The 25,255-nt window shown below is 41.1% G+C and overlaps 4 protein-coding genes across 5 annotated transcripts; 1 reads left to right on the top strand and 3 right to left on the bottom strand.

The window, feature by feature from the left end:
* Positions 1-878: 878 nt before the first annotated feature.
* LOC103720927 (uncharacterized) lies at positions 879-4,628 on the bottom strand. Its single transcript, XM_008810902.6, has 3 exons — positions 3,839-4,628; positions 2,821-3,239; positions 879-1,539 (listed from the first exon to the last, which is right to left on the bottom strand). Exons 1-3 carry the CDS (start codon positions 4,001-4,003, stop codon positions 1,101-1,103), a joined length of 1,023 nt encoding a protein of 340 aa, XP_008809124.1. The 5' UTR covers positions 4,004-4,628; the 3' UTR covers positions 879-1,100.
* A 317-nt stretch (positions 4,629-4,945) lies between these two features.
* PPD5 (PsbP domain protein (Mog1/PsbP/DUF1795-like photosystem II reaction center PsbP family protein)) lies at positions 4,946-14,311 on the top strand. 2 transcript variants are annotated; one of them, XM_008810883.6, is made up of 11 exons: positions 4,946-5,101; positions 5,184-5,350; positions 6,308-6,428; positions 8,161-8,210; positions 8,378-8,445; positions 9,496-9,594; positions 10,644-10,703; positions 10,812-10,871; positions 11,094-11,148; positions 11,517-11,566; positions 14,058-14,311. In XM_008810883.6, exons 1-11 carry the CDS (start codon positions 5,022-5,024, stop codon positions 14,154-14,156), a joined length of 909 nt encoding a protein of 302 aa, XP_008809105.4. In that variant the 5' UTR covers positions 4,946-5,021; the 3' UTR covers positions 14,157-14,311. The 2 variants fall into 2 exon arrangements, with proteins under 2 accessions (XP_008809105.4, XP_088561269.2); XM_088705143.2 differs by lacking the exon at positions 14,058-14,311 and adding an exon at positions 13,949-14,052.
* A 163-nt stretch (positions 14,312-14,474) lies between these two features.
* On the bottom strand, positions 14,475-17,040 carry LOC103720903 (acyl transferase 5-like). The gene is made up of 2 exons (XM_008810873.6): positions 16,196-17,040; positions 14,475-15,554 (listed from the first exon to the last, which is right to left on the bottom strand). Exons 1-2 carry the CDS (start codon positions 16,598-16,600, stop codon positions 14,709-14,711), a joined length of 1,251 nt encoding a protein of 416 aa, XP_008809095.4. The 5' UTR covers positions 16,601-17,040; the 3' UTR covers positions 14,475-14,708.
* Positions 17,041-18,695: 1,655 nt separating this feature from the next.
* Positions 18,696-20,741, bottom strand: LOC103720896 (acyl transferase 5-like). Its single transcript, XM_008810860.5, has 2 exons — positions 20,165-20,741; positions 18,696-19,687 (listed from the first exon to the last, which is right to left on the bottom strand). The coding sequence occupies exons 1-2, from the start codon at positions 20,573-20,575 to the stop codon at positions 18,845-18,847; spliced, it is 1,254 nt and encodes a 417-aa protein (XP_008809082.3). The 5' UTR covers positions 20,576-20,741; the 3' UTR covers positions 18,696-18,844.
* Between the last annotated feature and the right edge of the window lie 4,514 nt (positions 20,742-25,255).

Below are 25,255 nucleotides of genomic sequence, written 5' to 3'. Positions count from 1 at the left end.
CCATTCCTTAATCACTTATCATTTTTTTTTCGAAGGGTCTTAATCACTTATCCTGGGGGATGAAATAAGTTTAGATAGGTTAAGCACCTTTCTGGTCCATATTGCCTAGAGTCAACCTGCGTTGACTTTAGTGGATAACCATTCAGTAACCACCACTTAACTAGCAACCAAAGATTACCATAGAATATGTTGAGAAGAAATTATATGTATGTGCCTTTAGGTTAACCGTACAAGTCCCTTGGTCACAACTACTTCTCTGTTGTGTGTGCATGAGAGAGAGAGAGAGAGAGTGTGCGTGTGTGTGTGTGTGTCACCGACTAGCTTGGGTGGGGCTGAGGAAAAGGCAGGAAAGGAGGCTAGATCAAGGCTGAGGGAAAGGAAGGACTGGTCAAGGATTTGGGCAATTGTGAGCTAATTTGCTATTCCCGGGTCATCTAGTTTGGGACATGCAAGAATTTGGATAGAATCCAGATACAACTTTTGTTGGGTTTGAAATTTGATCATAAGCCACGGACTCAGTTAGGTTTAACCTGGATCATTTAGGTTTAAACTGACTTTAGAATCATGGATCGATATTGGTTAAAAAAATAAGGCCCTAACTACAATCGAACCCCAGTGAAAATATTGCAAAAATTACCCTCTTGGTTGGACATGAGGTTTGCCTGAAAAAGCACTCCAAATCTAGGACTTGCAAGTGAATGGGTTGCATTGGAGTCTTGACCTAGAAAGTGAAGACGATAACTTTCTGTGATGTCTTTTATATGAACTACCAAGAGATGTCAAGAATGTTGAGTTGCTTGCACCATCTGCTCTACAACTTTCCATCCTAGTCTTGAGGCTGGATTATACTCATGGATATCACACATAAGTTCAGAATATTTCACTATAGAGTTACCTTCATTCAACAAATTAGAATCCAGAATGCCGATATTTTCAGTAAATAGATTAGATGGTTAATCACCACCACTTTACACTTGGAAACAATACAGATGAATGATCAGATCAAACAGAGAAGAAACAAATACAATATCGAAAGTATTCAGAAAAACAACTTGTCATAGATGAGATGAGAGAGATACAGATTTCCATCTGTTGTCAAGTTAATCTCCCAAAACGCGTTGGATGCTTGCCCGTTGCTCAGCTGTCAGCCTCAATGGGAATTTCACATCAAACTTGATCTTCAAGTTCCCCTTCCTTCCTGGCTCCTTAGCGATCGGCATCCCCTCTTTTGCTATCACAAGCTCATAGCCTGGGCTCACAACATCAGTTACTGGGATTGACAGGCAACGGCTGTCCAGTGTGGTGAGGTTTATGGTGGTCCCTGCAAGTGCCTCTGCCAATGAAATCTTCTGGTTAATCACCAGGTCATTGCCATCCCTCTTGTACACCTCATGGGGCTTCTCATCGATGACAAAAACAAGATCTGCAGGAAGTTGGTTGAACTGCTGGTTTCCCTTGCAAGGGAATGTGATCTTGGTCCCCTTCTTCCACCCAGGCTTCACATCAATAGTTAGTATTTCTGATTCTGGTACCATTCGTCTGCAAGTTTTTCAAGACGCTTAAGCAAAAAAGAAATTAAAATCTTTTCAGAAGGATGCTGTATTAATCCAATAAGCGTAAGAGCTAGTGATTGAATAGACCAAAATTGACGATTTTTATTAATTTTTCCGACAACATTTGGAAGTAATTCACTAGATGAAGGTGCAAGCCTGATGCATTTCCAGCACATGATCAACCATTGGTAATTGCAAGTTGGACCCAACCAATCATTCTGCATATGCTCTACAATTATAAAGAACATGCTGAAAGGAAAATCTCAACCTATAAGAATTTTCATTTTACAGGCACATTCCAGTGAAAAGAGAACATGATTCTAAAGTCATCCCACCAATATGAGAAAATATAATAAAATACGACGACTTTGCTCCGCTAATTAGCAGTCAAAGTCATAGTACATGCAAATTATGATTGCAAATTGACAACAAAGGTATCGATAACTGATGATCATACTGAAGCAAAGCTACCACTTTCCAAAATTTTCAAAAAATTTCATAGGGTACCTTATCAGTTTTCAATGAAGGGATCAAGTGATATAAATGAAGAATGTAGTTTTCTTGTTATTCTGCATAACCATGAACTGCTACAAAGAGCTCTAAACTAAAAAAATATTGTCTTTTCCACACTGAAAAAGTATTTATCCTACATCCAAACTGCCGGGCTGCACGAGACTGGCAGCTCTAATGCAGGTGCACTGAGCAAAGAGGAACCCCCCAGGCTATTTGAAATGTGAATCAAGCTTCGGACCATCTTACAAATTTCAGGTTTTAGTCTACTTACAAGCTTAGAAATAATAATAGCACAGAAAGTTTCAGCCACAAAATTTTTGATTAAATAAGCGGTCAAATTAGTTTAAAAAGACAAGAGGCTCGGAATGCTGATTCATGGCCGGCAGTTCTATGAGTTGCCAGCAAATAAAAAGGAAAAATCAAACACCGATCTTCCATGAGGTAAGTTTGCAATTTATTGTGCATGCTTCATGTTTGCATGTACTAACCATGTATTAACTAAGGTGCAGCAAAGAGTCAGACACACTGAGAATCACATATTTGATAGCAGATACAAATGTAATCGAAAATAGAGTGTGAAATGAAAGTGCAGAATGAATAATTCAATCGAACCGTGTTAGATACTTTTATTCAGGCAGTCAAATTGCAGATACAAGGCAAAATGCAAGCATTTACACAAAACACAATTAACAGATGAGAAAGACGAGATCATAAGGACACAAATGGATGTCGGATGGACAAGAAAGAATTTTACCCATTCACATCCATGACATTCCGTGATATCTTCATCTTCCTTGTCGACCCACTGTAAAGCTCTTCAAGACTGCACGTCAACTTGCTCTCCACAGCCAGCGCTTTCCGAGCCTGACCTCCCCCGCCAACTCCGACACCGTCAGAGTATGACCGGAAGACACTTTCTGGCCCACCGAAACCTCCAAAGAGGCCAGGGCCTTCTGATTGAAACCTCATGGACTTTGCACGCCCCATGGACCCAAAACTGAATGGGCTACTCCCAAAGAATTCAGCAAATATATCTTCTGCATTCCGGGGATTGAACTGGAAGTCACCAGGACCATTAGCAGCTCCACCTGCAGAACCAGGAGGGGGCATGCCCTTCAAGCCCTCTTCTCCATGCTGATCGTAGATTGCCCTTTTTTGAGGATCACTTAAGACCTGCACTAAAACCATTAAGAATTGAGCAACACATGATCATCCAAAATACCATCTGGAATTTCTTGTCTGAATTAGTGCAAACAATTAATTTCTTCCAAGGAGAGAGGTGATTCAATTTGGTTTCTTTTTGACCTCGAATAACCAAAATTTCCAAAATTAATCTTAAATATTCACATGAACAAACAGAGAATTACTTCTAGAAAAGAACTGTTCACCCAATGCTACCAAGATGCAAACCAGAAGCTTTTGGAACCAAAAACAAATGCCTTGAAACCAGCAAAATTCACTTTGTTTTTATGCATTGCAGGGTTCCAACAAAGAGAAAATAAATTGAGGAAAAAAACCCACTAAAACATCTCAGATTGTTGATTCGTCCTTCCATTTTCCCCCCTTTTCTCAGAATATAAAGAATTCCCATCAATATCTGGAAGAAATCGCAAAGTCTTTGAAAAGACATCAGAAAAGAGATATTAAAAATGAGAACATGGAAAAAGAACCACATTTAGACATTACACACTCCATTTTTTATTACTCATGAAACAATCAGATTAAAAAAGACTGAGACCAAAACGGAGGGAGGAAGGAATCAAATGACTTGCCTCATAGGCTTCGGAGATCTGTTTAAATTTAGCCTCAGCTTCCTTCTTGTTGGTCGGATTCTTGTCGGGGTGCCACGTCATCGCCAATTTCCGGTACGCTTTCTTCAGATCCTCATCGGTCGCGTGCCGGTTCACCTTCAAGATGTTGTAGTAATCCACTCCCATCCCGATCCCCAAACCTCAAAAACCCCACGGATAGAAAAATGGAACCAAATCCTAACAACCCTAACCCTATTCCCTCTCGCTTCTCTCCTATGAGCTCCTCTTCTTCCAAAATAAATTGGTCAACGTCGGAAGATCTCCAATCTCATTGCCTACTATCGAAATTCTTGGAAAAATCCAAAGAAGAAGCAAACCAATCCACGGAATCTATCCTCACCGACTGCGCTGAAAACTCCTCAATTTTCACCAAAAGAAAAAAAGAAAGCGGTATTAACAAAAAGAAAATTCGATCAGACCGAAACCTCCGATCATAAAAATTCTATATACACCTAAATTTACGATCTTTCTAATAAAAATTACTCGTAAAACTTTAAAAATGAATAGCTCTAAAATTTTTTCTTGTGACAAAGTCATAATTTACAAATTCTCCAGGCTTAGACGGAGAAGACAAAACGAAGGTTTTGGAGCGAAGAAAGGAAGACGAGGTTGATTTAAACCAATCAATAGCCCACTCCCTCCGGTACGCGCCTCGACGGACGGTAAGCGCGCGCATAGAATAGCCGTTACTTTTCTGATAGAGATACGCCCGCTCTTCCGTATAATTTGACAACTAGCTTCATTCCTTTTTAAACTCCATGGGTGTTCATTTCAAAAAACAAGAGTTTGGCATCGCGATCCGACCCCGCTTTTTGTTTTCCGGGTACAAGCGATCCGACCCGATTGACCCGGCGCGCGTTGGTCGCGGTTTATGCGGCTGCACTCACGGGGATTAAAGATAAGCTTTCGGCGAGTTTGACATGCAAACGCTTGGATCGCATAATTATATGCGGACCGTCAGATCTGCCGTCCACCTTGTGGAATCACTCAGAGATTGAAAGTACAATGCTCTATCATGTATTAGACTCACACGGTAACCTATCCCGTATACGGTGATCGACTTCCTATCCCGAAGTCGAGTGGATATCGCTATCCCCGAAGAGTTCCCCAGAGGCCACCGCCCTGAGAAAAAGTGAGAAGGGGCATGGCAGTGGCTCTTCTCTCCCCTCCTCCCTCCCTCTCCCATTCCTCATCTCCTCTCCCCTTCAATACCCCTACAAATAGGTGCGTTTCTCTAGAAAACTTTCTCTCTTTCTCTCCTTCTCTCTCACACTCGTACCAAGTTTCTTGATCTTTATCTCGGCAGGGGTTGTATCCAGAGTTCTTTGAACAGGCGAACACGTCGATCTTTGAGGAGAAGCCGTCTAGTTGTTTCCGCTTCTTTGCTGCCTATTTCGATAGAAAGCGTTCAGAGAAGGGAATTGGTGCTGTATGGCCTCTCAACTTCGTTTGCTCTTATTCTTCCAACTTCTGGTAATATTGAGCTTACATCAGTCTAATATTTTTCCCTTTTCTGTTTCTTGCCTTTTTCTATATTTGTATATGTTTCATCTATTATGAATTCTTTATGTAAGGAAGGGGGGGATTGGTCTTCTTGGTTTCTTGAATGTAAGACGTGTATATGATGGTTCAGAAATATGTAAGATTTGTTCTTGGATCTAGGATAGCTATATCCAAGATTTGAGAGTTTCTTGAATTTAAATCTGTTTCTTGTTGTGAGGTCTGTGAATTAGGTTTTATTTAGAATTGGATCATAGGCTGGAAGGTTTCTGAAAGGAATTTAGCAATGATTTTAATATTGGAGCTTCGGCTAATTTGTTATGTTGGAAAATTATCACAAGAAACCAACAGTTGGGATAGGGGATTTTATTGGTACTATCATCTTCCAAAATATAAGAAGACAAAGTCAGTATAGTGTTGGCTTAAGGAATGTTTTGAACTTACTCTGACATAAGAGGCTAATAATTTCCTAATGTAGTGAACCTACAAAACTTTACATCAAAAAGAAATAGAAATCATTGTCACTTTAAAATATTGTGGTTATTAGAACAAGAACATGTTTGTCATTGTAATTTCTCTTGAAGACATTGTGTTGGATGTTTTGCCCTTTCACAGGACCTTATCTTTTTACGGCTATATGTCTCAAGTCATGTTTGGTCTTCGTAAGATGGTTTAAGGTAGTGCAAATTAGCTTCTGCAGAGCTTGAATCCAAATTACAGTTACAAGTAGACATTAACAAGGGCTGCAGTTCATGGTGATTGGTAAACTAATGAGTTGTTCATCTGTTAAGAAGGAAATGCATAGTTCGTGGAATTTGTTGAACATGATTTTCACAAATTCTTTCACGTGTTTTTTATATGCTTTAACTTTGTTTCACTTGTTTGACATAAACTTGTTCATTTTTCATTGCATCTTTTATATTTTTGTAGATTTGCAAGCTGTGGTTGAGCTGGGTGAAGATGTAAAGATGGCTTTACTAGTCGATGACATAAATGCATACTCTTTTCAGTACCCTGTGGAATTGCCTGCAAAGAAGTTTGCTTTTAAATGGTAAATCTTGCAAGTTCTGTGGTAGTTTGCAAAACTTTATATTTCCATACTACACTCAATAATTATCTCAAGAATGCAAAATCTAAGGTGTTTAGAATAGCTCTATGTCAAATATTAGCAACAAATGGATCCATGTTTTCAATTGCATTCATGAACCATTCAATTCACAAACACTAGCAGGTTCATGAAAGAGAAGAATCCTCCAAATTGTTGCATCTTGTAAATTTTTGACATTTTGGTTCTTTTGTTTTTATGCCAAATTAATCGCCATATCTTCGCTTTCTAATACCACAGATCAAATCCATCAATCTTGTTTCCTAATCATCCAATAATTCGTCCCCATCCAACTTCATCTATGCTGGTTTAGGATTTATACCAAAGAGTACCCACACTACTCTTTTATCTGAATACTAAAAGTTGAGTGCAAATACTTTTTGTTTCTTACATTTTGCGGTTTATGCATGTTTCTAACTTAGGTTGCTTCCATGCCATGCTTTCTGTGCTATGTTGATTGCCTCTTGTACGTGCAAAAAAAAAAAAATCCTTATGAACCCACTAAGATGTTTTCATCTCCATCAGCTTATACCCCCTTCTTGAGAATCTCTGATTTTGCAAATGACTTTAGAGATGACTACCAATGAACATGCATTTTCTTACTGTTTTGATGTGTCTCAGGCTCTACTTATTTTGCTGTATGTGAGGTAAACCCGTGGCCTGTATTCCATGTAACTATTAGATTAATCTGTTCAACTTTTGCATGCTCCAATTTTAAGATTTGAACTATTTTCCTATTAGTTCAAAATGCCCTTTGGGTCTTTTGAGCATCATAATTGTCATGAAAATAGTGATATTAGAGTGCTTTAGTAGTATTTTGTTCTTCCTCTTAGATCCTCTTCAAAGATTTATCGAATTATCTAAAGTTTTCTGGAAACAGAAGATACTTCAAATAATTCACATCTCATTCACCTCACTTTTTGGTTTTTGTATTCAAACAAATTTCCGTGATTTGTCTGCAACTAAGCGTGCTGAATTTGATGTATGCATTATGAGAGTTTGTTAATGTGTTTAAGGTATTTGTAATCTTAAATAGTACAGATGCCTGGTCCCTTCAGATTCTTTCTTTTTCGATCCGACCATAAACTATTTCTCATTTCATGGATTTTCTTTGTTTTTCATTGTTTTAAATTTGAAGTAATTTATTTTTCTCTGCTGTTCCAACTCGATATTTCCTGGAGAGAGAACTGGGATGCTCTCTTGGTCAGCACATGTCTAACTTTATGTTTTTGGCATATTACCCTTCCTTGACTACTGTTATTTCTTTTCTTCTAAAATTTTGTAGTTCATTCTCACTTATAACTATTACCATAGTTAGCGCTTTTTGTACCCTTTGCTTCTGGTGATATTTTGGTTGCCATTAATTTTATCCTTTTGCTCTAATGTCATTTTAATTAACATTAGGTTATTTCTTAATGGACACCTTTGGATATTTTTGAGTAAATGAAATGTTATTCATATGATTGGGGCACACAGGATATGCTGCCTTCCCGTTATTTTAATATTCTTCTTTTATCTTTTCCAATAATATTTTGCAGCCATTGTTTTTCTATAACATTAAACCAAACCCCATAAAGTTTGCAAGCTTTTCCATTCCAGAAATGTATTTTAAAGTAAAAAGTTTGAAAATTTTCCTGTTTGAACTTTGTGAAACCTGACTTACTTCATCTGTCCAAAGGGTGGAATCCAGAAAGCCGGAAAGATACTCATCTGCCGCACCACTATCACGTAAGTAACTTATTTTGATTTAGAAGAGTTATGAAAGCATCTTATGTGCAATTTTAGAAATTTTGAAGCAATTACTGGATGAGTTTTAATATTTGCTTCTCTGGTTCTTCAATGATTTAAGGCACAAAATGAAGCAGTCTCTGATTAAATGACTGCATTTTATACAGCTGATGCACGACAACGCATTGTGTCTGAGCGCGTTGACATGATCGATAACCTTGTCATCTCAGTCTCGGTAATTTTAAAATAACTACACGGGCACTAGGCAAAAATTGAGAAATGCAATTTATATGGATTGGGATCCTACTGTATCAGTTTGGTCCTATTGCACTGACAGGAATACAAGCACCTGAAAGATGCTAACAACTAAACCCAGTTATGTTTTTTCTTTTTTCCAAGAAGTTTCAGCAAGGTATAGATCTTCTTGTGTTGTGAGACTCAACTGATCTTGTCATAGGCCCCGTTTGGCGGAGCTTTTGGAGGGCCAGTAAGTGGGTCAGAAAGTCTGGCCCTCCAAAAGCACTTTTAGATAGAATAGAGGTGTTTGGTAAAAAAATCAGAAAGTTGTTTTAGCTTTTTGGGAAAGCTAAAACAACTTTTTGGGAGAAACTTCAATTCTCCGGAAAAGCATTTTTAGGCTCCGTAGGAAAGCTGTTTTGAGTTATAAATTTTTTTCCTTTTTGGACCAAAATACCCATGATAAAATATAATAATTACAGAAAATGATAATATTAATATATAATAATAGTAATTATAATATTTTATACCTTTATTATTGTATTATACTATAAATATAATATTATATTACATTATATCATAATACATTGATATATTATGTTATATAATATCAAATTATGTTATATTATTATGCTATAATATACAATATTATATTACTATATTATAATAATATTATATTACATTACAGTAATAATATACTATATTATATATTTATGTATTAATACATATTATATTTTACTATGCTTTATTGTATAATACTATGCAATGTCCTTTATAGTTATTTTGTCATACGAAAAATACTTTCTCAATTTGTTTGCCAAACACATATTAAAGTCTCACAGTACTTTAGAAATATAGTTACCAAACAGCAAATAGCTTTTTATAAAAGCTCTACTTCAAAAAGCTCTACTTCCAACAACTTTGCCAAACGGGGCCATAGTCCACCAAGTCAAATGACCATAACAAGTGGAGGATCTCCGTTGAATGAATTCAAATGCCTGTTCAACTTTCCAGTTTGATCTTTACACCTTTAATGTTTTTGATGCAGATTGGTCCTCCCAATTCCCGCTTTTTAACTTCAAATGACAAGAATACATGGGAAGCAAAAGATGTTGCTGATTCTGTTTTATCTGACAAGTCTGCATTGGTATGTACTTCCTCCACTCCGTCATTTACTTGATGTAAAAATGCTTTAGCATAATATATCCCTACAGAAAGGAACTGCACCAGAAAAAGTATATGCATAGTTTCTGAAAGCTGTTAATTTCTACAACATGATTTGAACCTAAAGTTCCTGATAAAGTCCCATTTCCACCAAGTCAAATTAATCTTCAGCAGTTCAGGTTGGCTAAAAAGAAGTCTTATGATGCATGATGTCATTCTATGAATTAAGCTTTATATATAAATTGGAATTTATAATTTGGAAAATATATGAATCAAGCATTATGTGATTGAAAATGGACTTTGATTGCACATCGGGTATTAGGGGTAATAGCATATATACATCTAACCTGATTTTTGTCAAAACAATATTTAGTGAAGAAACTTTTCCACTTTGTCCAGTGTGGGTAGCAACATCATTATCTTGGTTGAGCTTTTGCTTCCTTTGTTAATGACCATAATAAATGTGGCTTGCAATAACTTGCTACTATTCCTACATTTGTTTTATCGCCAATAAGTTTTTATGGTTCATAAACCCTTTTCTCTCAAGCAATATCAATTGGAGTCACCTTCAAAAGTATCACTCATCAACTCTTTCTTGTAATTAATGATCCTAGTTATATTTGCAAAAAGATCAACCCTGATGATACCTTTTGTTAAGCACTAAGATTTTTAGAACATTGATTGTAGGTGCACGCATATGAACCTAAAGCCTTATCTCATAAATCGTCACTTGTGTATTTGGAAAACAGCCGCATGTTTATGCACCCATATTCATTTACAGCCATATATGCATGCAAATAAGCATGATCATAGATAAACACGTATGAAGTTATGTGGCTTGCAGATGAGAGGTTAAGACCACCAGGTTTAGTACACATATGTGAGTTACATCCATATTTATAACTGTTCTCTTATACATATTAAATAAAAGCGTAATGGCACAGTCTCATTAAAAGTTGAGGTGAAGAAAAAGGAGAGATTTATGTGTGCTGTATGTGCTGCACTTCTGACATCAAGGAAATTCTTGTGCAGCGCGTAACAACAGGCCAGCGTATGGCTGAGAGTTCAGTTCTTGATGCACATTCTATGAAAGTAAGCTCTGCCTTGTGTTGTTCCACTTGCGAGCTAATTTGGATTTCTTTTTATAGCTATTGCTTCTGTTAGTTATAATGATGCGAACCTACTAAGTGCTTTTTGTAGATTGATGGTGAACCATATTGGTATTACGAATACCTTGTTCGAAGATCACCAACAAAATCTGTAAGTTTCTGACATCTGTTTATAGGAAAAAATAGAAATAGATAATTAGAAATTTAATATGATTCTGTCATGAACTTTGGATATATGGAAATACAAATGCTTATGGTCCTTTTCCAAAAATGCTCATTGTTTGGCTACAGTCAATTAGAATCAGCTATTCCCTTGCTTGTGCTTTGAGAAGGCTTTTATGGCATTTTTGATGATCCCATAATTTTTTTGCAGGTGCAAGAACCAAACCTTTACCGGCACAATGTAGCTTCAACTGCTGAACGAGATGGTATGATATTATGCTTCTGACTTAATTCTCAATATTTTGAACTTTGTAATATAGTGTTAACTATTGTCTACAAAAAATAGTTGGCATAAGGCTTGATGGTTATCGTTAATTGTGTTTGCCATGCAACACTAAATTTTGGTGTTTGCTAAATTCTGATGAGATGTACCTGCAATGGCATGCTTTTACCCATTTGAAGTTTTTTATAATCACGGGCCTTCCTTGTAAGAGATAACTAAGACAAAGCTTATGAGTTTCAAGTTCTAATGCTTTCAGCGTTTTTTTAATTTTAAAATGCTCCAGTAAATTCTCAGGTGTAATCTTTTGTGTGTTATTATGGTATTTAAAATGATGCTCCTCATTTCCTCCAGGCTATCTGTACTCTTTGAATGCTTCAACACTTAGCAAGCAGTGGGAAAATGTAAGCTCTTCTATATCAGTTCCCCATATAATCTTGTTCTTTACCATCCTTTACTATCTTCTTAGCTGCAAATTCTTATCCATTTGAATAAAACTAGTTCTTGCCACTATCCTGCTGAAAAGAATTATCTTTCTAATAGGTAGATATGCCTGTATTGCCTGAGTGAACTGATATTGTGCAATATATTTTGAATTAATGTTTCATTTCATTAAATATGGTTGTTAGAGCATGTGTCCAAGTTTCCATTCATCTTGGTATTGGTTTTACTACTCATAGTGGGAAACCACCAAGTTTCTTAGATCCATGGGTTCAGTCTCAAGGAGTTGTTACAAGATCTTTCTCCAACCTACAAATGCATCTTGATTGATAGTTGATGAAAATGCCATGTACACTTTGGTTAAATTACTTTAAAATAATGGGGTGAACATATGCTGAAGGAGAAAATTGAAAGAGTAACAGCAGTATGATTTTACTGCGGTACCATTTTTAAGTGCCTATCCAATATGAGTTTGATAATAGAAAGAGAGGACATGAACTCAATGCTCAATCCTTGCAGCTTTTTTATCCATTGAAGCAACAGTTACTCAGTCAAAGTATCCAAATACTTTGTCATTGTCTGGACTGCAATATCAACAGTAATATGTTGATGCAGACCTATGAAACAAAGATCTGAGTAAACTAGGTGCTCAAAATCATGTAAAAGTGTTATAAAAGACATGGAAAGACTTGACCACAAATGGAACTGGGGAGAAAGAATTTGTAAAAGCTTTGCAATAGCAATGGAGGTAGCCCTTCATAGGAACAACTGGTTAATAAGATTTTGTAAAGCCCACTTAAGTAATTGGGACAAGGCTTGGTGGCTATGGTTATGTTGATGGGAGCCCTCAAATTTTATCTCAATCACAAATTTATCATTAGAAAAGGAACAATAACCTGAATATAAATGCACATACATGAGACCAGCCAAATAACTCATATTTGCATGAATTTTAATGCACTAAATCGGACTGTCCTCAACATAATCTCTTGAGCTGAAGCTGTACATCATGACAAGCGATCTTGGAATAACACTTTACCAGTTATGTTCTCTATGGCTTATTTCTACAAGTAGATCTTTGACTTAGTGTGTGGAGTGCAAACTTCCTTATCCTCAACTTTTTAACAAGTGGAATGACAAGCCACTTGTATATTTTTTCTCTTATTGTAGTTTGAGTTGCTGCCTTACTCTAAAGCTTATCAGTTATCACAATATATTGGTACCTCAACTAGAAAGATGCTCTCTATGGAAAAAGCTTATGTAGTTCGTTGCCGGGAGCTATGTGTACTTTGTTTACCAACAAAAAAGTCTATGGAGTATGGAAGCTCACATGTTGCAGCCATGCCATACTCTAGCAGAAGACTTGATCTTGCAACCATATTTTGTTTCTATTTTTGTCACTACTACTTATACTCCAAACAACACATGCATGTAAACATATGATTGACCTCCAATATTCATTAAAGATGACCTTCAGCTTATATGCCTACCGAACCCATTCTCCATATATTCAACGACATGCTATGTCATCTCTGTGTGCTCCTCTCAGTGCATGCATGAATTGACTGTCTTCACTAACTGCAAAATGATACATCAGAATTCGTGCTAGTTGGATATATGTTCATACACACCAATCTCTATGGTCATTTAATAAGTCCCAGTGATATACAAATCAGTTCATATTAGGACTCGTTTGAGTTTAATTATTTGGTTCCAACTGATAGATTGGGATTAATTAATCCAATAATGGCAGGCAGTTTTGAATGTATACACAAGCTACAACCCATAATTTGACATTAATACATCAAAATATGAATATACAACTATTTATAACCAACAGCTCTAACAGTGGCTAGATACTATTTTTCCACTGAAATGCCGTGTAAATTTTGAAGCGCAAGTTAAGGGCTTTATCAGATGGAAGTTCTGTTAAAACTGTGTGGCAGATTCTGAGAAGATAGCAATTTGTGGGCTTATTGTAGTTTCTGAATCATGACAACATGATCATGCAATATAATAGATGCCCTCAGTTTTCGTTTTTCCTCTGGATGAGTTTGATTCTATTGCAAGGAGATATTGGATAAATTGTGTCAATATGGTTTCACTTTTCAATTGGATCTGTTGTTTAGGGAAGCATACTTCATAGAGGAAGAACAGTTTGTTGCTTCCTGATTTTCTGTTTGGTAACTATTTTTACGGTTTTCATTGCTCAAGTGAGATGACTACTGATTCATCTGTCATGAGACTCTTCTGTGTGTGTTGAATTTCTGACACTTCCTACAGAAGAGACTGAAAGGTAAAATATGGGTACGGAGTTGCAAATTAAACTTTACCATCTTTGGCAGGTTGAACTATGCGGTTATTTTCATTATTGACATGGTATATTTGCATGATGTGAAAAAATAACAATCTCCAGCTGCTGACTAGAAAGCATGTTTGGTTGTTGGAATGCAGATGGGACCTTTCCTAGAGAAAACCGTGGCATCTTTTCGCCTTCTCGTCCCTTCCGAAAATTATGTCCCTCCATACAAGGATCCATGGAGATTTTGGTGATGTAAGCTTCTTATATTTTGTCCAAAAATGCCATTTTGATGATTGTTGGAATTGGTCTTGGTCTTGGTCTTGGTAGCATGACCTGGTGCGATGCATTTTTTGAAATTTATTTTCTCATATCACATTACCTCAATGAAATGAACCTTTTATGCTTATATTTTTGACTTGAGATTGGCGGTCCCGAATAAAGAAGGTAAAGGATTCATAAAGCCAATATGCTAACTGCCTGTCTTGCAGAGCTGCCGACCCATCTCGAGAGAGTCGTGAGGTGGCGGCATCTGTCCACGAGTACGGCCATCAGCTTGCGGTCATCCATGATTTACGAACCTACCAAATCGATATTAGATTATATATTTATGATCTGCTATAGAGAATCACAAGACCGCAAAAGATAATGATACAAACCACCTGTTGATACAGCATTCTTCTTTTTCTCAAAAAAAAAGAAAGAATAAAATGACAAGATACTTGATCGATGACCAATAGAACGGCAACTCGGTTTATTGTTATCCAAGAGGAACTGTCTCAAGAGCATTATTAAGAGGAGGGATCTTAAGCTAAATTCATAATTTGATCATTGAAGGCCGTCCCGTGTTCCTCGACGACACAAAGCATCATCAGCCTGACACCCTGCTTAGGTTTAGGAGGCCTGAGCACGATGCATGACCCGATAAATCTACTGTCATTGAACGGCACGATATGCGCCGGCTCTCCCCATCCGTAGTCTACCTCGTAAAATCCGACCCTGTTCCAATCTGCAACGATAAATGTCCCGTAGTCGAAGGGCACCTTATAGGGGTCGTCCTCGTTGTCGCCCGCCATCCATTTCGAGAATTTGGTGGGCAGCATCGCCTTAGCTTCTCTCACGAGACCCACGATCTCCACGAGCGACGACCCCGCGATCTTCCCGCTGGACGCCGTGATGGACATGGGAAACACGCAATTTCCGTAGTAACCTTTTTCCTTGGGCAGCAGATGGCGCAACAAGTGACGGGTGTCCGCGGCGAAACCAAGGTTGACGTCGAGGTGCGGCTCCAACCCGATGGCTCGAGTTCGGGCTCGCCACACCATCGCGGTGATCACATCGAAGGTGGAGCATCTTTGACCCGTCTCGCTGGTAAACTGGTTCTTGAGCTCGTTGATGGTGTCCAAGGAGATGTCCGATATGGAATACTGGAAGTCGAAGGCTGTCAAGGTTGGCGGCGGCCCGGAAGGGAGCTTGGCTGGATTCAACTTGGGGATGGCGTCTCGGCACCAGATGGGCTCGATCGTGGGACTTGGAAGCCCTCTGGCCATCTCCGCTACCGCGTTCACGAACTGGGCTGCTCCGAGGCCATCCGACATTGCGTGGCTGGACACGATGCCCACCGAAAATCCACCGCAACGGAATTGTGTAACCTGGATTTGGGGAAGAAAACCGCATGATATTCCAACTGGATTTGGGAGCCCCCTTTTTTTTTCCGGTAAATAAGTGGTGGTAAGGCCTTGCAAATGGATCATTCCGATGTGACTTATCCTGACTAATTTGTCAGGATGACATGTGACACTACAGTCCGATCAGCGGTGCAATTAAAGCAACGCTCCCCACCTAGGAGCATCACCGCAAGTGGAGCCAATACAAACAACGATAATGTTTGAAAGACCAGGCTTTTCTAGATTTTTTTTTTTTTTTTTTTTGAGGAAAGTGATTGCTTCGAGGGACGGGTGCGCATAGATTAGCACTACTAGCCAATTAAAAAAAAACAAAAAGTTAATTTCTCGATCAAAGAGAATAACCTTTGGTGGTACTGCATTCTATCTTGACTCTTGAGGTACAGATCGGAGGCATGTATCTATCTAAATTCTAAAATAGAAGCATTAACAACGGTGAAACCAAGCAACTCGGTGTGGTACCCTCTTGCGCATATGCCAGGGATCATGGTTTGATTCTAATTAGTTCTCTAGAAAGAAAAGCCGGGCTTCAGAATCCCTTACATGGGGCTATCGAGTTGTCAAAATCCCTTAATAAACACATGCAGATGGGAAAGGGAGCATCGTACCTGCATCATGAAAATTAACCCCTCCTGGTCGGGAGGATAGCTCGGAAGAAACTCTTCCTTGGGGACGACGAGAGGCCGTTCGAGATTGTTGACATCTTCGAGCCTGAAATCAGCCGTGGCCTCGACGAACCATGCGCCTTCCCCGGTGCAAGCAACCTCCATCTCGCCATCGTCATGCTTCACAAATCGGCCGGCGATAGGGTAGTAGGGGACCAGGGCCTTGGACAGCGCATCTCTTATTACCTTCGCCGGCTCCACCCCAAGGCCGAAAACATGGATGGAGTCGACCATGACATCCCTCAACCCCGGAGTTTGATCGATCGAAGAGAGGGGAAGATTGCCGGTTGGTGTTGGCTCGCGGGGGACGACCAGTCCCTGAGCCAACCTGGTCACGCTGTAGCTCATGCTTGGGAAAAAAGAAAATGCTCCGCTCCTTCTCGTGTTCTCTGTCGGCGTGAAGTGTCTGTGCCTTCTTCTAAAGATTGGTATGAGAGGGGAAGATAGATGTCTACTTGCTGGATTTCAATATGTTTGGTTGGATTTTTGCGAGTTAGGAAACGGAGTGGAGCGGTTTTGAAGGGGGCATCAAGGCAAAGAGTAGGACAGGGGGTGGACGCATGACTCTGTATGCACATTAATTAATATATGCGACCTTGGATCCATTAGCAAATTGCCATCTCTCTACTCTAGAAGGAGTAGCACAAATCAAAAAAAAAAAAAAAAGGGCCCAGAAGAAGACAAGCATCCAGCTAATGGTTGATGGGCCTGATAATAAACAGCTGGCCTTGCAATCAAAGCAGGACGAAAATTTTAGGTGCGATTCCGTCAACTACCCTCTACCTTGCAAGGCACGTTCGAGCATGTATCACTATATGAACGATTGAGGCGCAAAGGAAAATTCCACAAGTCGGGCCAATCGGGGATGGGAAAAAGGGTGGTCGGCCCGTGCTCGTTGTATGTAAATTCAATTTTCTGACCACGTAGAATTTGGATACAGCTGAGCTGTTAATTGACTGGTCGTAAGTTTAAATACTACCCCAAAAAAATTGATTAATTCTTAATTAAAAAATAAAAGATTGAATTAAAAAGGTTCACTTTGTCCGTTAGGAGTAGGTAACCGTCACCAATTAAAATCTGATTGGGTGTAGATCAATCTGAGCCAAAGCCTTATATAGGCCCTTTTGTTTTCCTTATTTCGCTATTCTTACTGGCCATACTGTTCTAAGGCCGGCAGGCCTTAGAAGGCACGTTCATGACCCGGATTTTGCTCTGTGATTCTTTATGTAGATGAGAAGCAACTTTGCCTTGATATCGTGCGACGGTCCGAACGTGGCAGAGTTGCTAAGGTGTGGAGCACAAATCCCCTATAGTGCATGTGCGATGGCGCAGCAGGCGTGGATGGCCGCTATTAAGAAATAGATAGTCATCAAATAAGACAGTTTATAAATATTTGCTGAGGATCCTGGTTGACAAAGAGCATGGATCTTTTGTGGTGCTTATGGGGCACCGCAGAACGTTGCGCAATTATCGATAACTGTTATCAAGAGATAGATGGCCGTCAAACAAGATAGTTCACAAGCAAGTCATAATTGGCATTTATTGAATAGAAGAGATGCATGTGCCGGTTCTAGGTTGAAAAAAAGAATAAAAATTTGTTTGGTTTGTGGAAAAAGAAGAGAAAAAAATATGGTTAGTAGAAAAATGAAGAAAAGTTTCATTTTTAGTGGAGTTTTCCAAAGAGAAACGTGGACAAATAGCATTTATATGGGAAATAAGATTTACATATCTGTAGGATATGAAAAAGCCCAATTTTGGCTGGCTAGAAATTTAGATGTTTTTTTGCCAAATATATCTCTAAGCTTTTAGATAGAATAGGATAAGATTTTTTTTTTTTAATCGAAAACATAACAGATATTTTATATAATTTTTTAGAAATTAAATGCTCAACCTGTTCTCAAATATATTATTTTTTCGCGATCAACAAAACATATAAAAATTATTTTTTAAAAATTTTATAATTTTGATATCAACTTTAAAAAAAATATTTTTGTATATATATATATATGTATATATATATATATATATGGCGAACAATACATATTTGAGTCTTATCAAGGAAAAAAAAGGTCTCCTCCACCAGCTGGCACCGACAGAGTAGGGTGGCGGGCGGCTGATATTTCTTGGCCATCCGCAGGTTGTGCTCTCGTTTAACCAATCAGCGTGCGGGCCGTTGGACTAGGCCTTGCACGGTGGGTCCGACCATTTTTGTAGGTGGGGCCGTGGGGGTAATGGCGTAATGCTGGAATAGTCGTAGATCCAGAACACGCATCCAAGGAAATCAGCTAAAGAAAGATCAAGCGGCTGTCTTGCAAATATCTACACTTACTACCTGCTTCGCATCATAGGCCATACGTTCGAGCATGCTGGCTTTGGCAGTTTGGTTTGCCGTAATTTGTATTTCTAGACATTAGAGGTAGTTCCAAGCAGGAAAGCATGCAAGTAATAGAATTTATAGAGCTGTTCCAAATTAATTACGGTAAGGCTTGATAGCTATGACAACAATATCTAAAAGCAAAGCACGAGGATCGAGTATTACAAGCTCTCCATTTAATTTTTCTCCTGTGAAGGTTTAAACGAGCGAAAATCTTGCTAGACCAGGCTGCTCATTTGATCATGGAATGCTTCCAAGTGTTCCTTGAGGAGGCATCGCAGCAGCAGCCGCACACCTCGCATGGGCGCAGGGGACTGGAGCAAGATGCACCAAGGGATGAGGTCATCCTCAGTCAGTGGAGCAACTTGGATGGGTCCACCCCACCCAAAGTCCACCTCATAGAACCCCACCCGACTCCAATCCGTCACGCAAAGCGATCCATACTCCAGCGGCACCATGCATGGCCCCTCCCTGGGGTCTCCCTTCACCCATCTCGAAAACTTGGTCGGCACACTCTCTTTAGCCTCTCTAATCAGACTCACAATCTCAACAATGGATGCCTTCTTTATCTTCTCACTGGGCGCTGTGATTGCCATTGGATAGACGCAATTGCCATAATAGCCTTCCTCCTTGGGCAGCACCTCTTGCAGCAAGCGACGGGTGCTCACCGGAAAAGCTAGGTGGGCATCGGCCTGGGGCTCCACATTAATCGCTCGTGTCCGGCAATGCCACAGCACTGCACCCACAGCGTCGAACGTGGAGCACTTTTGGCCCGTCTCGCTTGTGAATTGGCTCTTGATCCGGTCGATGCGGTCTAGGGATATATCTAATATACTTTGCTCCAGGGCTAAAGGTTGGAAGACTGGTGGAGGCCCCTGCGGCACGAGCTTTGGAGGGTCAGGAATGGCCTCCCTGCACCAGATTGGCTCGACGGTGGGCCGTGCAACACCTTTGGCCAGCTCCGCGATTGCTTTCAGGAATTGAGCTACGCCGACACCATCAAAAATTGCATGATTGAATCTGATGCCGACCACATATCCTCCACAACTGAATTGGGTAACCTGATCATCAAAAGATTAAAAAAAAGAAAAGAAAAGAAAAAAAGAGATGCGTGTATGAAAGTCCAAGCAGTCTTGGTAACAATAGCATAATATTTCCTATGTCCCTTCGATCGTGCTAGCGAGTTGGACCAAACAAAGGTTTTTGTTTTTATTATGGTAGTCTGCGGGCAGGCAATTTCCCGGCCAATATTAAAAAGAAAAAGAAGTCTTATCACGTGAGGCTGGATCCAACTTTCTAATCAATTTAATCAGACCTCGAATGGGCAGGTCCACCATTTGCTGCCCCATGTGAAAGGAAAGACAAGCAATCTTCAATACTAATAGACAGAATAGAGGACAACCAGGCGTGTTAGGTTGGCCATCCCTGTCTAGTCTAGAAGCATGTAAGCTTACCATTTTACATCAAGAGGAAAAATAAACGAGTAAATACTCAAGGGAAAAAAAGAAAGGTGGGGAACAAAGGGAGAGCTAGCGTACCTGCAACATTAAGAACACATCCTCTTGGCTGACCTGAGGTGGAGGACATGGAATGAGCTCTTCCTTTGGGATCATGAAAGGGCGTTCGAGATTGTTAACATCTTTAAGGCTGCAATCCGCCGACGCCTCGACGAACCATATGCCGTCGCCGGTGCAAGCCACGGCGAGCTCGCCATTATCGGACACCGCGAACCGCCCGGCTACGGGGTAGTAGGAGACCAAAGCCCTGGACAAGGCTTCCCGCACGACCTTTGCTGGGTCCTGAGCAGGCTGGCCGAACACGAGGAACAAGTCGATCAAGCGCCTCATGCCCGGGGCCCGATCGATGGGGGATAGGGGAAGGCTGGCCGACGGGGTGGGCTCGCAGGGGCCGACTATGGCCGGAGCCAACTTTGTCACGGAGAAGCTCATCACGGTGGTGGGATTCTGGGAATGGTTTCGAGTTTTCCTTTCTTCTTTTGTTTGATGTGGGAGATGCTAGTGCTTTTGGTGCGTTTATAGAGATCCATGCAGTGTGGGTCTGGGATGCGCATTGGCGCATTAAGTATTCCAAGGTGAGCTTGGTTGCAGTTGTCACGTCGCTAGCACGTCACAGAGATGGAGAAATTATTAGTTGGACCCGGGGCACCAACCCAAGCACAGATTAAGTTCGATCAAAAGCGTCATATATTATATTTAAAAAAATAAATTATATATTTTTTTAAAATTTATGTTTATTATATTTATATTTAATAATTTATAAAATTAATTAACGATGTTAGCGAACCAATTTACCTAGTGTAAAAAGTTAAAATTATCTTTAAGTGATGAGTAAATTACAGAAAATCTTTAAAAATGGAGATAAAATATACTTATATCTAATTGTTTGAAAAATCTACCCTTCCCCCTCTTAAAGTTTATTTTTATTCAATACTTTAATCCATAACTAAACAAAATGATAGCCAAATTGTTGACTTGAATGGCCTAAATATTTAAAAAATATTTAGAAAATAACTAAAGTAGTCTTAAGTAATATAACATCTATCTAAGGAGAAGAACAACCATGAGGCGTCATGGGTCTGAAGTTTGATCTTGATGAATCATCAGAAAAAAGTTATGCGCCAAGAAAAAAACAATCTAGATCTTGTAAACAAGTGGATATTTCTAAAATTTTCTGCTGCAGGAAACTAGTATCAAAAATTTTGTCGCTTGAGCTAATTTGTTCATGGTCCAAGCTAGGTAATGGAACCGCAACCGATGCACCCTTAAAAAAGAAGAGTTCTCACACACATACTGATTTGGATCCTTTTGATGATAGGCTGCAAGAGCTATCATAATTTTATATGTAAACATAAGAATCCCCATCCAAAGCGACAATGTTAAGAAATAATATTTGCGATATTGGACAGGGAGAACTTAGAATCAACAAATGATACACTGGCATCCCTAATCTCTATGACATGGTGGGCTGGGAAGCAAGAACAAAACATGATAAAAAAGAATGCTCGTTGCCAATTGCTAGTTGGAAATTAAGGATGCTCGTCGCCTGATGCCGGTTGGAAAGGAAAACTTGTTGTTAGTCGTTCGTTGGGAAGGCATGCTCATGGTGTGTGGTGAAGCGAGAAAGAAACCCTAGCCACTTAATCTCAAAGAGAAGAAGACTCTTAAAGACAGAAGACATCGAAGAGATGGAGGAGTAGGAAAAATGAAATAAAAGTCCTATTTTTTTATCAGGGTAATTTTGACTTTTTATAATAGATAAATGGTTTCACTACTGCTGTCAATTTAACTGACTTAACTATTGGTTTTACAAATATTAGGTGTAAGTGTAATAAACGTAAACCTTAAGAAGACTAAAGTAAAGTTATTTTGGTAATTTTAAATTTCTTTTTGACATAGTACTTGGGTTCCATTAAAAGTTAATAGTTTGACTAATGTTCCGTTAAGTTATAGGCTAAAGTATTGGATAAAAATAAACCTTAAAGGGGTAAGCGTAGATTTTTCATACTATTGGGTGTAAATATAATTTACTCGCTTGGAGGGCGTAGCATATACTTAGCGAAGTCAGCTTGGTGAGCACTGAGGTCGGGCTGACTTAGGGGTTGCGACATATGTTTGGTGAGGTCGGCCCAGCCTCCTCAGCTCTTAGTTGGCTCCGTAGGGCGCCCCCACTCAGATCGGGGTGCCATTGCCTGTTGCCGATGGTATCGTTGTAGATACCTGGCGCCCCGACTCGAGGTCGGAGCGCGTCGTCGAGGATACTTGGCACCCCGAGGTCGGGTCGGGATGCATCGTCGAAGATACCTGCGAACGGTCGACGAGGCCTCTTGGGTTTTTAGTCGACACTGCAGGACGCCCCGAGCTTAGGCCCGGAAAGTCATTGTGGATGCCTGCGGCCGACGGGGCACTGCAGGGCGCCCCGAGCTTAAGCCTGGGATGTCATTATGTCATCAAAGAAGGTTGCTGCAAGTTGTGGCAGCGACTTGATTTGTGGGAAGAGGCCGAGGTTAGCTCGGCTTTCGACGAGGCCCGAGATCTGGCCTGCTCGACGCTAAGGTCTGCTTGGCCAGAATGGGGTGGTCCAATGCTGGGGTAAGACGATCCATCCCCCCCCCCCCCCCCCCCCCCCCCCCATCAAGTATATTAAAAATATTATTGAAAACTATGTATTATTTTCTGTGAGTTTGTTTGCCCGTGTCAATTTTAGGAGCTATTGGAGAGGAAGATCAATCAGAGAGTTGGTGGCATCTACATACTAATTTCTTTGATGAACCATTCACATACTAAACTCATTACTCTCTGATTTTAGTGGGCACACGGCGCGATCGAGGAGCTGCTGGAACTTGAAATTTGGAATAGTTATGCTACGGGTGGTGAGAAACGAGAGTAGTTGCCTGACGCGCGGAGAGTCATGGTGAGGTGAAGAGAGACAGAGGACGTATCTGAGAACTCTTTGGAATTCTCGACTTTTCACGTAGGGCTCTTCATTGAGCAAGGTTGTTTTACAAAACTTCATTATGAACATAAAGCTTTTAGATATGTTGCCATTAGAAATCAGTCCGGCTTATACGTCGAGTTGGTGAGGATTATTAGAGATCCCAGCTTGTCTACCATCTGAATAAGAAAGATCAGAGAGGATCACTGCACGCCTCCATAGTAATGCTCCGCTGGACTACTGCGCTCGATCGAAGGTGATCCCGATGTTGAACATGCACAAGTCAGCATTGGATGGCAAAGAAACAGCTTCGGGTAGCGCTTCAATGCTGGCTCCAATCTGAAACAATAAAAATAAAAAAGTATATTATGTGAAGCGTTTCTGGCAAGGGACTCTTCGATGTCTAAATCAGACACACTTCTCAAAAAATAGTAGAAGGCCTTAGAAGTGTAGAGAGGTAGTGCAAGAGAGTCGAAAGAGTTCTTAGCTAGAGGGCCTCAGGAAATGCAATATATATATAGGTGTTGGGGGGAATAAGATTTTTTCCCAAATGACATAAATGCCCCTAAGAAGCCGTACAACTTCCGACCCCGGACGGCCGAAGTCGGCGTCCGACTTCGGAACGCCCGACCTCGAGACCTCCGACCTAAGAAAAATCCCGATGTTCGAGGTCTACTCTTGTCAGCCACCTACTACGGCCGTGCGCCTCAGAGGTCTGGCCGAGGACCATACCCTGACGCCCCTCTGGCATTTATTGCGCATGGTCGCTGTAACCCTCCGGCTTACTCCACAATAAATGCGGATCTCCGGCTTACTCCACAATAAATGCGGATCTCCGGCTTACTCCACAATAAATGCGGATCTCCGGCTTACTCCACAATAAATGCGGATCTCCAGCTTACTCCACCATAAATGCGCATGGCTCCTGTCATCTACGGACTCTCAGCTCTCCACGGCAAATCAGCCCAGCAGAGTTTAGTCAACTATGATAAGTCTCCGATCTCGGCCATACCTCCGACACCAATGCAATAATTCGTCTGACAGCGTGCTAGTTCGGGTTATACGACGCCCTCACCGCCGACATCAGAGCAATGATTCGCCTGACCATGCGCTGACCTGAACAACATGCCGAGCCGTACTACGGCCTCGCCCTGTTACATCGCAGGTAAACCGACCCCCGCCTATAAAAGGGAGCCTTGGCCTCTCAGGAGGGGGTTGGAAGATTGATACACTCTACAGACATTATTTATCTCCCTTTCTACACTATTTGCCCCCTCCCTGACTTGAGCGTCGGAGGGCCGGCGCCGGAAAACCCGGCCACCGGTTCGTGTGCAGGCACCCGGACGGAGGACGCCGCCAACTGACGGATCGCCGCTTCGCCACGAGGACCTGCCGCCCCTTCTCTCCGACCGCCCCAGACGGAGGACGCCGCTCGCCGACGGACCGCCGCCCCGCCGTGAGAACTCATCGCCGCTCCCTCTCCTCGACCGAAGACTGCCCCCGGGTCCAATTTCCAGCAACAGTTGGCGCTAGAGAAAGGGACCCGAGTAGCAGTCATGAAGTTGAGAAGTAAGGGAGCCTCTAACATCTCCCGGCGTCCCCCGCAAAGCCCTGGACACTCTGTCCAGAATTCTCCAACTCCGGCTGACCCAGTTCCTCTGGTCCAGCCGGAACAGTTCGACGCCTTGGTACAGCAAGTCCAGGCCCTGGCCGCCGCCGTGCAGAGTTTGCGGCGCGAGGAAGCCTTACCTACGCTCCCCCCACGGGCTCAGGCCCCGCCGGAGTGTCTCCCCAACGGCCCGGTTTTCCCAAGCCAAAACTTGCATGGCTCTTCTAGAGCCAACAACGGAGAACGAGCTTCTCCCCGGAGGGAGTTACCGGGAGAAGGTTTCGATCGGAGACCCCAACTTTCTGAGGCAGAGTCAGCCCCAGATCACCGTGAGCCGGCGCAAACCACAGCGACAATCCCACGGGTGGGAGAGCTCGACCGAAAAGTTGAGCATCTGGAGCGTCAGATTGCGGCGCTCCACAGCAAGAAGGCAAGACAAGAGGGAGACTTTGAGTTCACCACCAAGTCCCCCTTCTCCCGCCAGATCGAGGATGAGCCGGTTCCCGCGAGGTTCAAAATGCCTCAGGTGGAACCCTACAACGGGACGACCGACCCTCTCGACCACCTA

Source organism: Phoenix dactylifera, chromosome 9 (genome assembly GCF_051530095.1).
Source record: "Phoenix dactylifera cultivar Ajwa chromosome 9, Ajwa_hap1_PhDact_Kaust_v1.1, whole genome shotgun sequence".
In the NCBI taxonomy this organism is placed as follows: domain Eukaryota; kingdom Viridiplantae; phylum Streptophyta; class Magnoliopsida; order Arecales; family Arecaceae; genus Phoenix; species Phoenix dactylifera.
This window is presented reverse-complemented; position numbering and strand designations above follow the sequence as displayed.

Bases quoted from the DNA above. Each gene is read 5' to 3' on its own strand.
- LOC103720927 (XM_008810902.6), bottom strand. From the start codon at position 4,003: ATGGGAGTGGATTACTACAACATCTTGAAGGTGAACCGGCACGCGACC. The intron at 3,240-3,838 runs GCAAGTCATTTG...GTTTTAGTGCAG, and splicing joins AGATCTCCGAAGCCTATGAG to GTCTTAAGTGATCCTCAAAA. The intron at 1,540-2,820 runs GTAAAATTCTTT...AAAAACTTGCAG, and splicing joins AATGTCATGGATGTGAATGG to ACGAATGGTACCAGAATCAG.
- PPD5 (XM_008810883.6), top strand. From the start codon at position 5,022: ATGGCAGTGGCTCTTCTCTCCCCTCCTCCCTCCCTCTCCCATTCCTCA. The intron at 8,211-8,377 runs GTAAGTAACTTA...CATTTTATACAG, and splicing joins ATCTGCCGCACCACTATCAC to CTGATGCACGACAACGCATT. The intron at 11,567-14,057 runs GTAAGCTCTTCT...GTTGGAATGCAG, and splicing joins TTAGCAAGCAGTGGGAAAAT to ATGGGACCTTTCCTAGAGAA.
- LOC103720903 (XM_008810873.6), bottom strand. From the start codon at position 16,600: ATGAGCTACAGCGTGACCAGGTTGGCTCAGGGACTGGTCGTCCCCCGC. The intron at 15,555-16,195 runs GTACGATGCTCC...CCCCAAATCCAG, and splicing joins GGTTAATTTTCATGATGCAG to GTTACACAATTCCGTTGCGG.
- LOC103720896 (XM_008810860.5), bottom strand. From the start codon at position 20,575: ATGAGCTTCTCCGTGACAAAGTTGGCTCCGGCCATAGTCGGCCCCTGC. The intron at 19,688-20,164 runs GTACGCTAGCTC...TTTGATGATCAG, and splicing joins ATGTGTTCTTAATGTTGCAG to GTTACCCAATTCAGTTGTGG.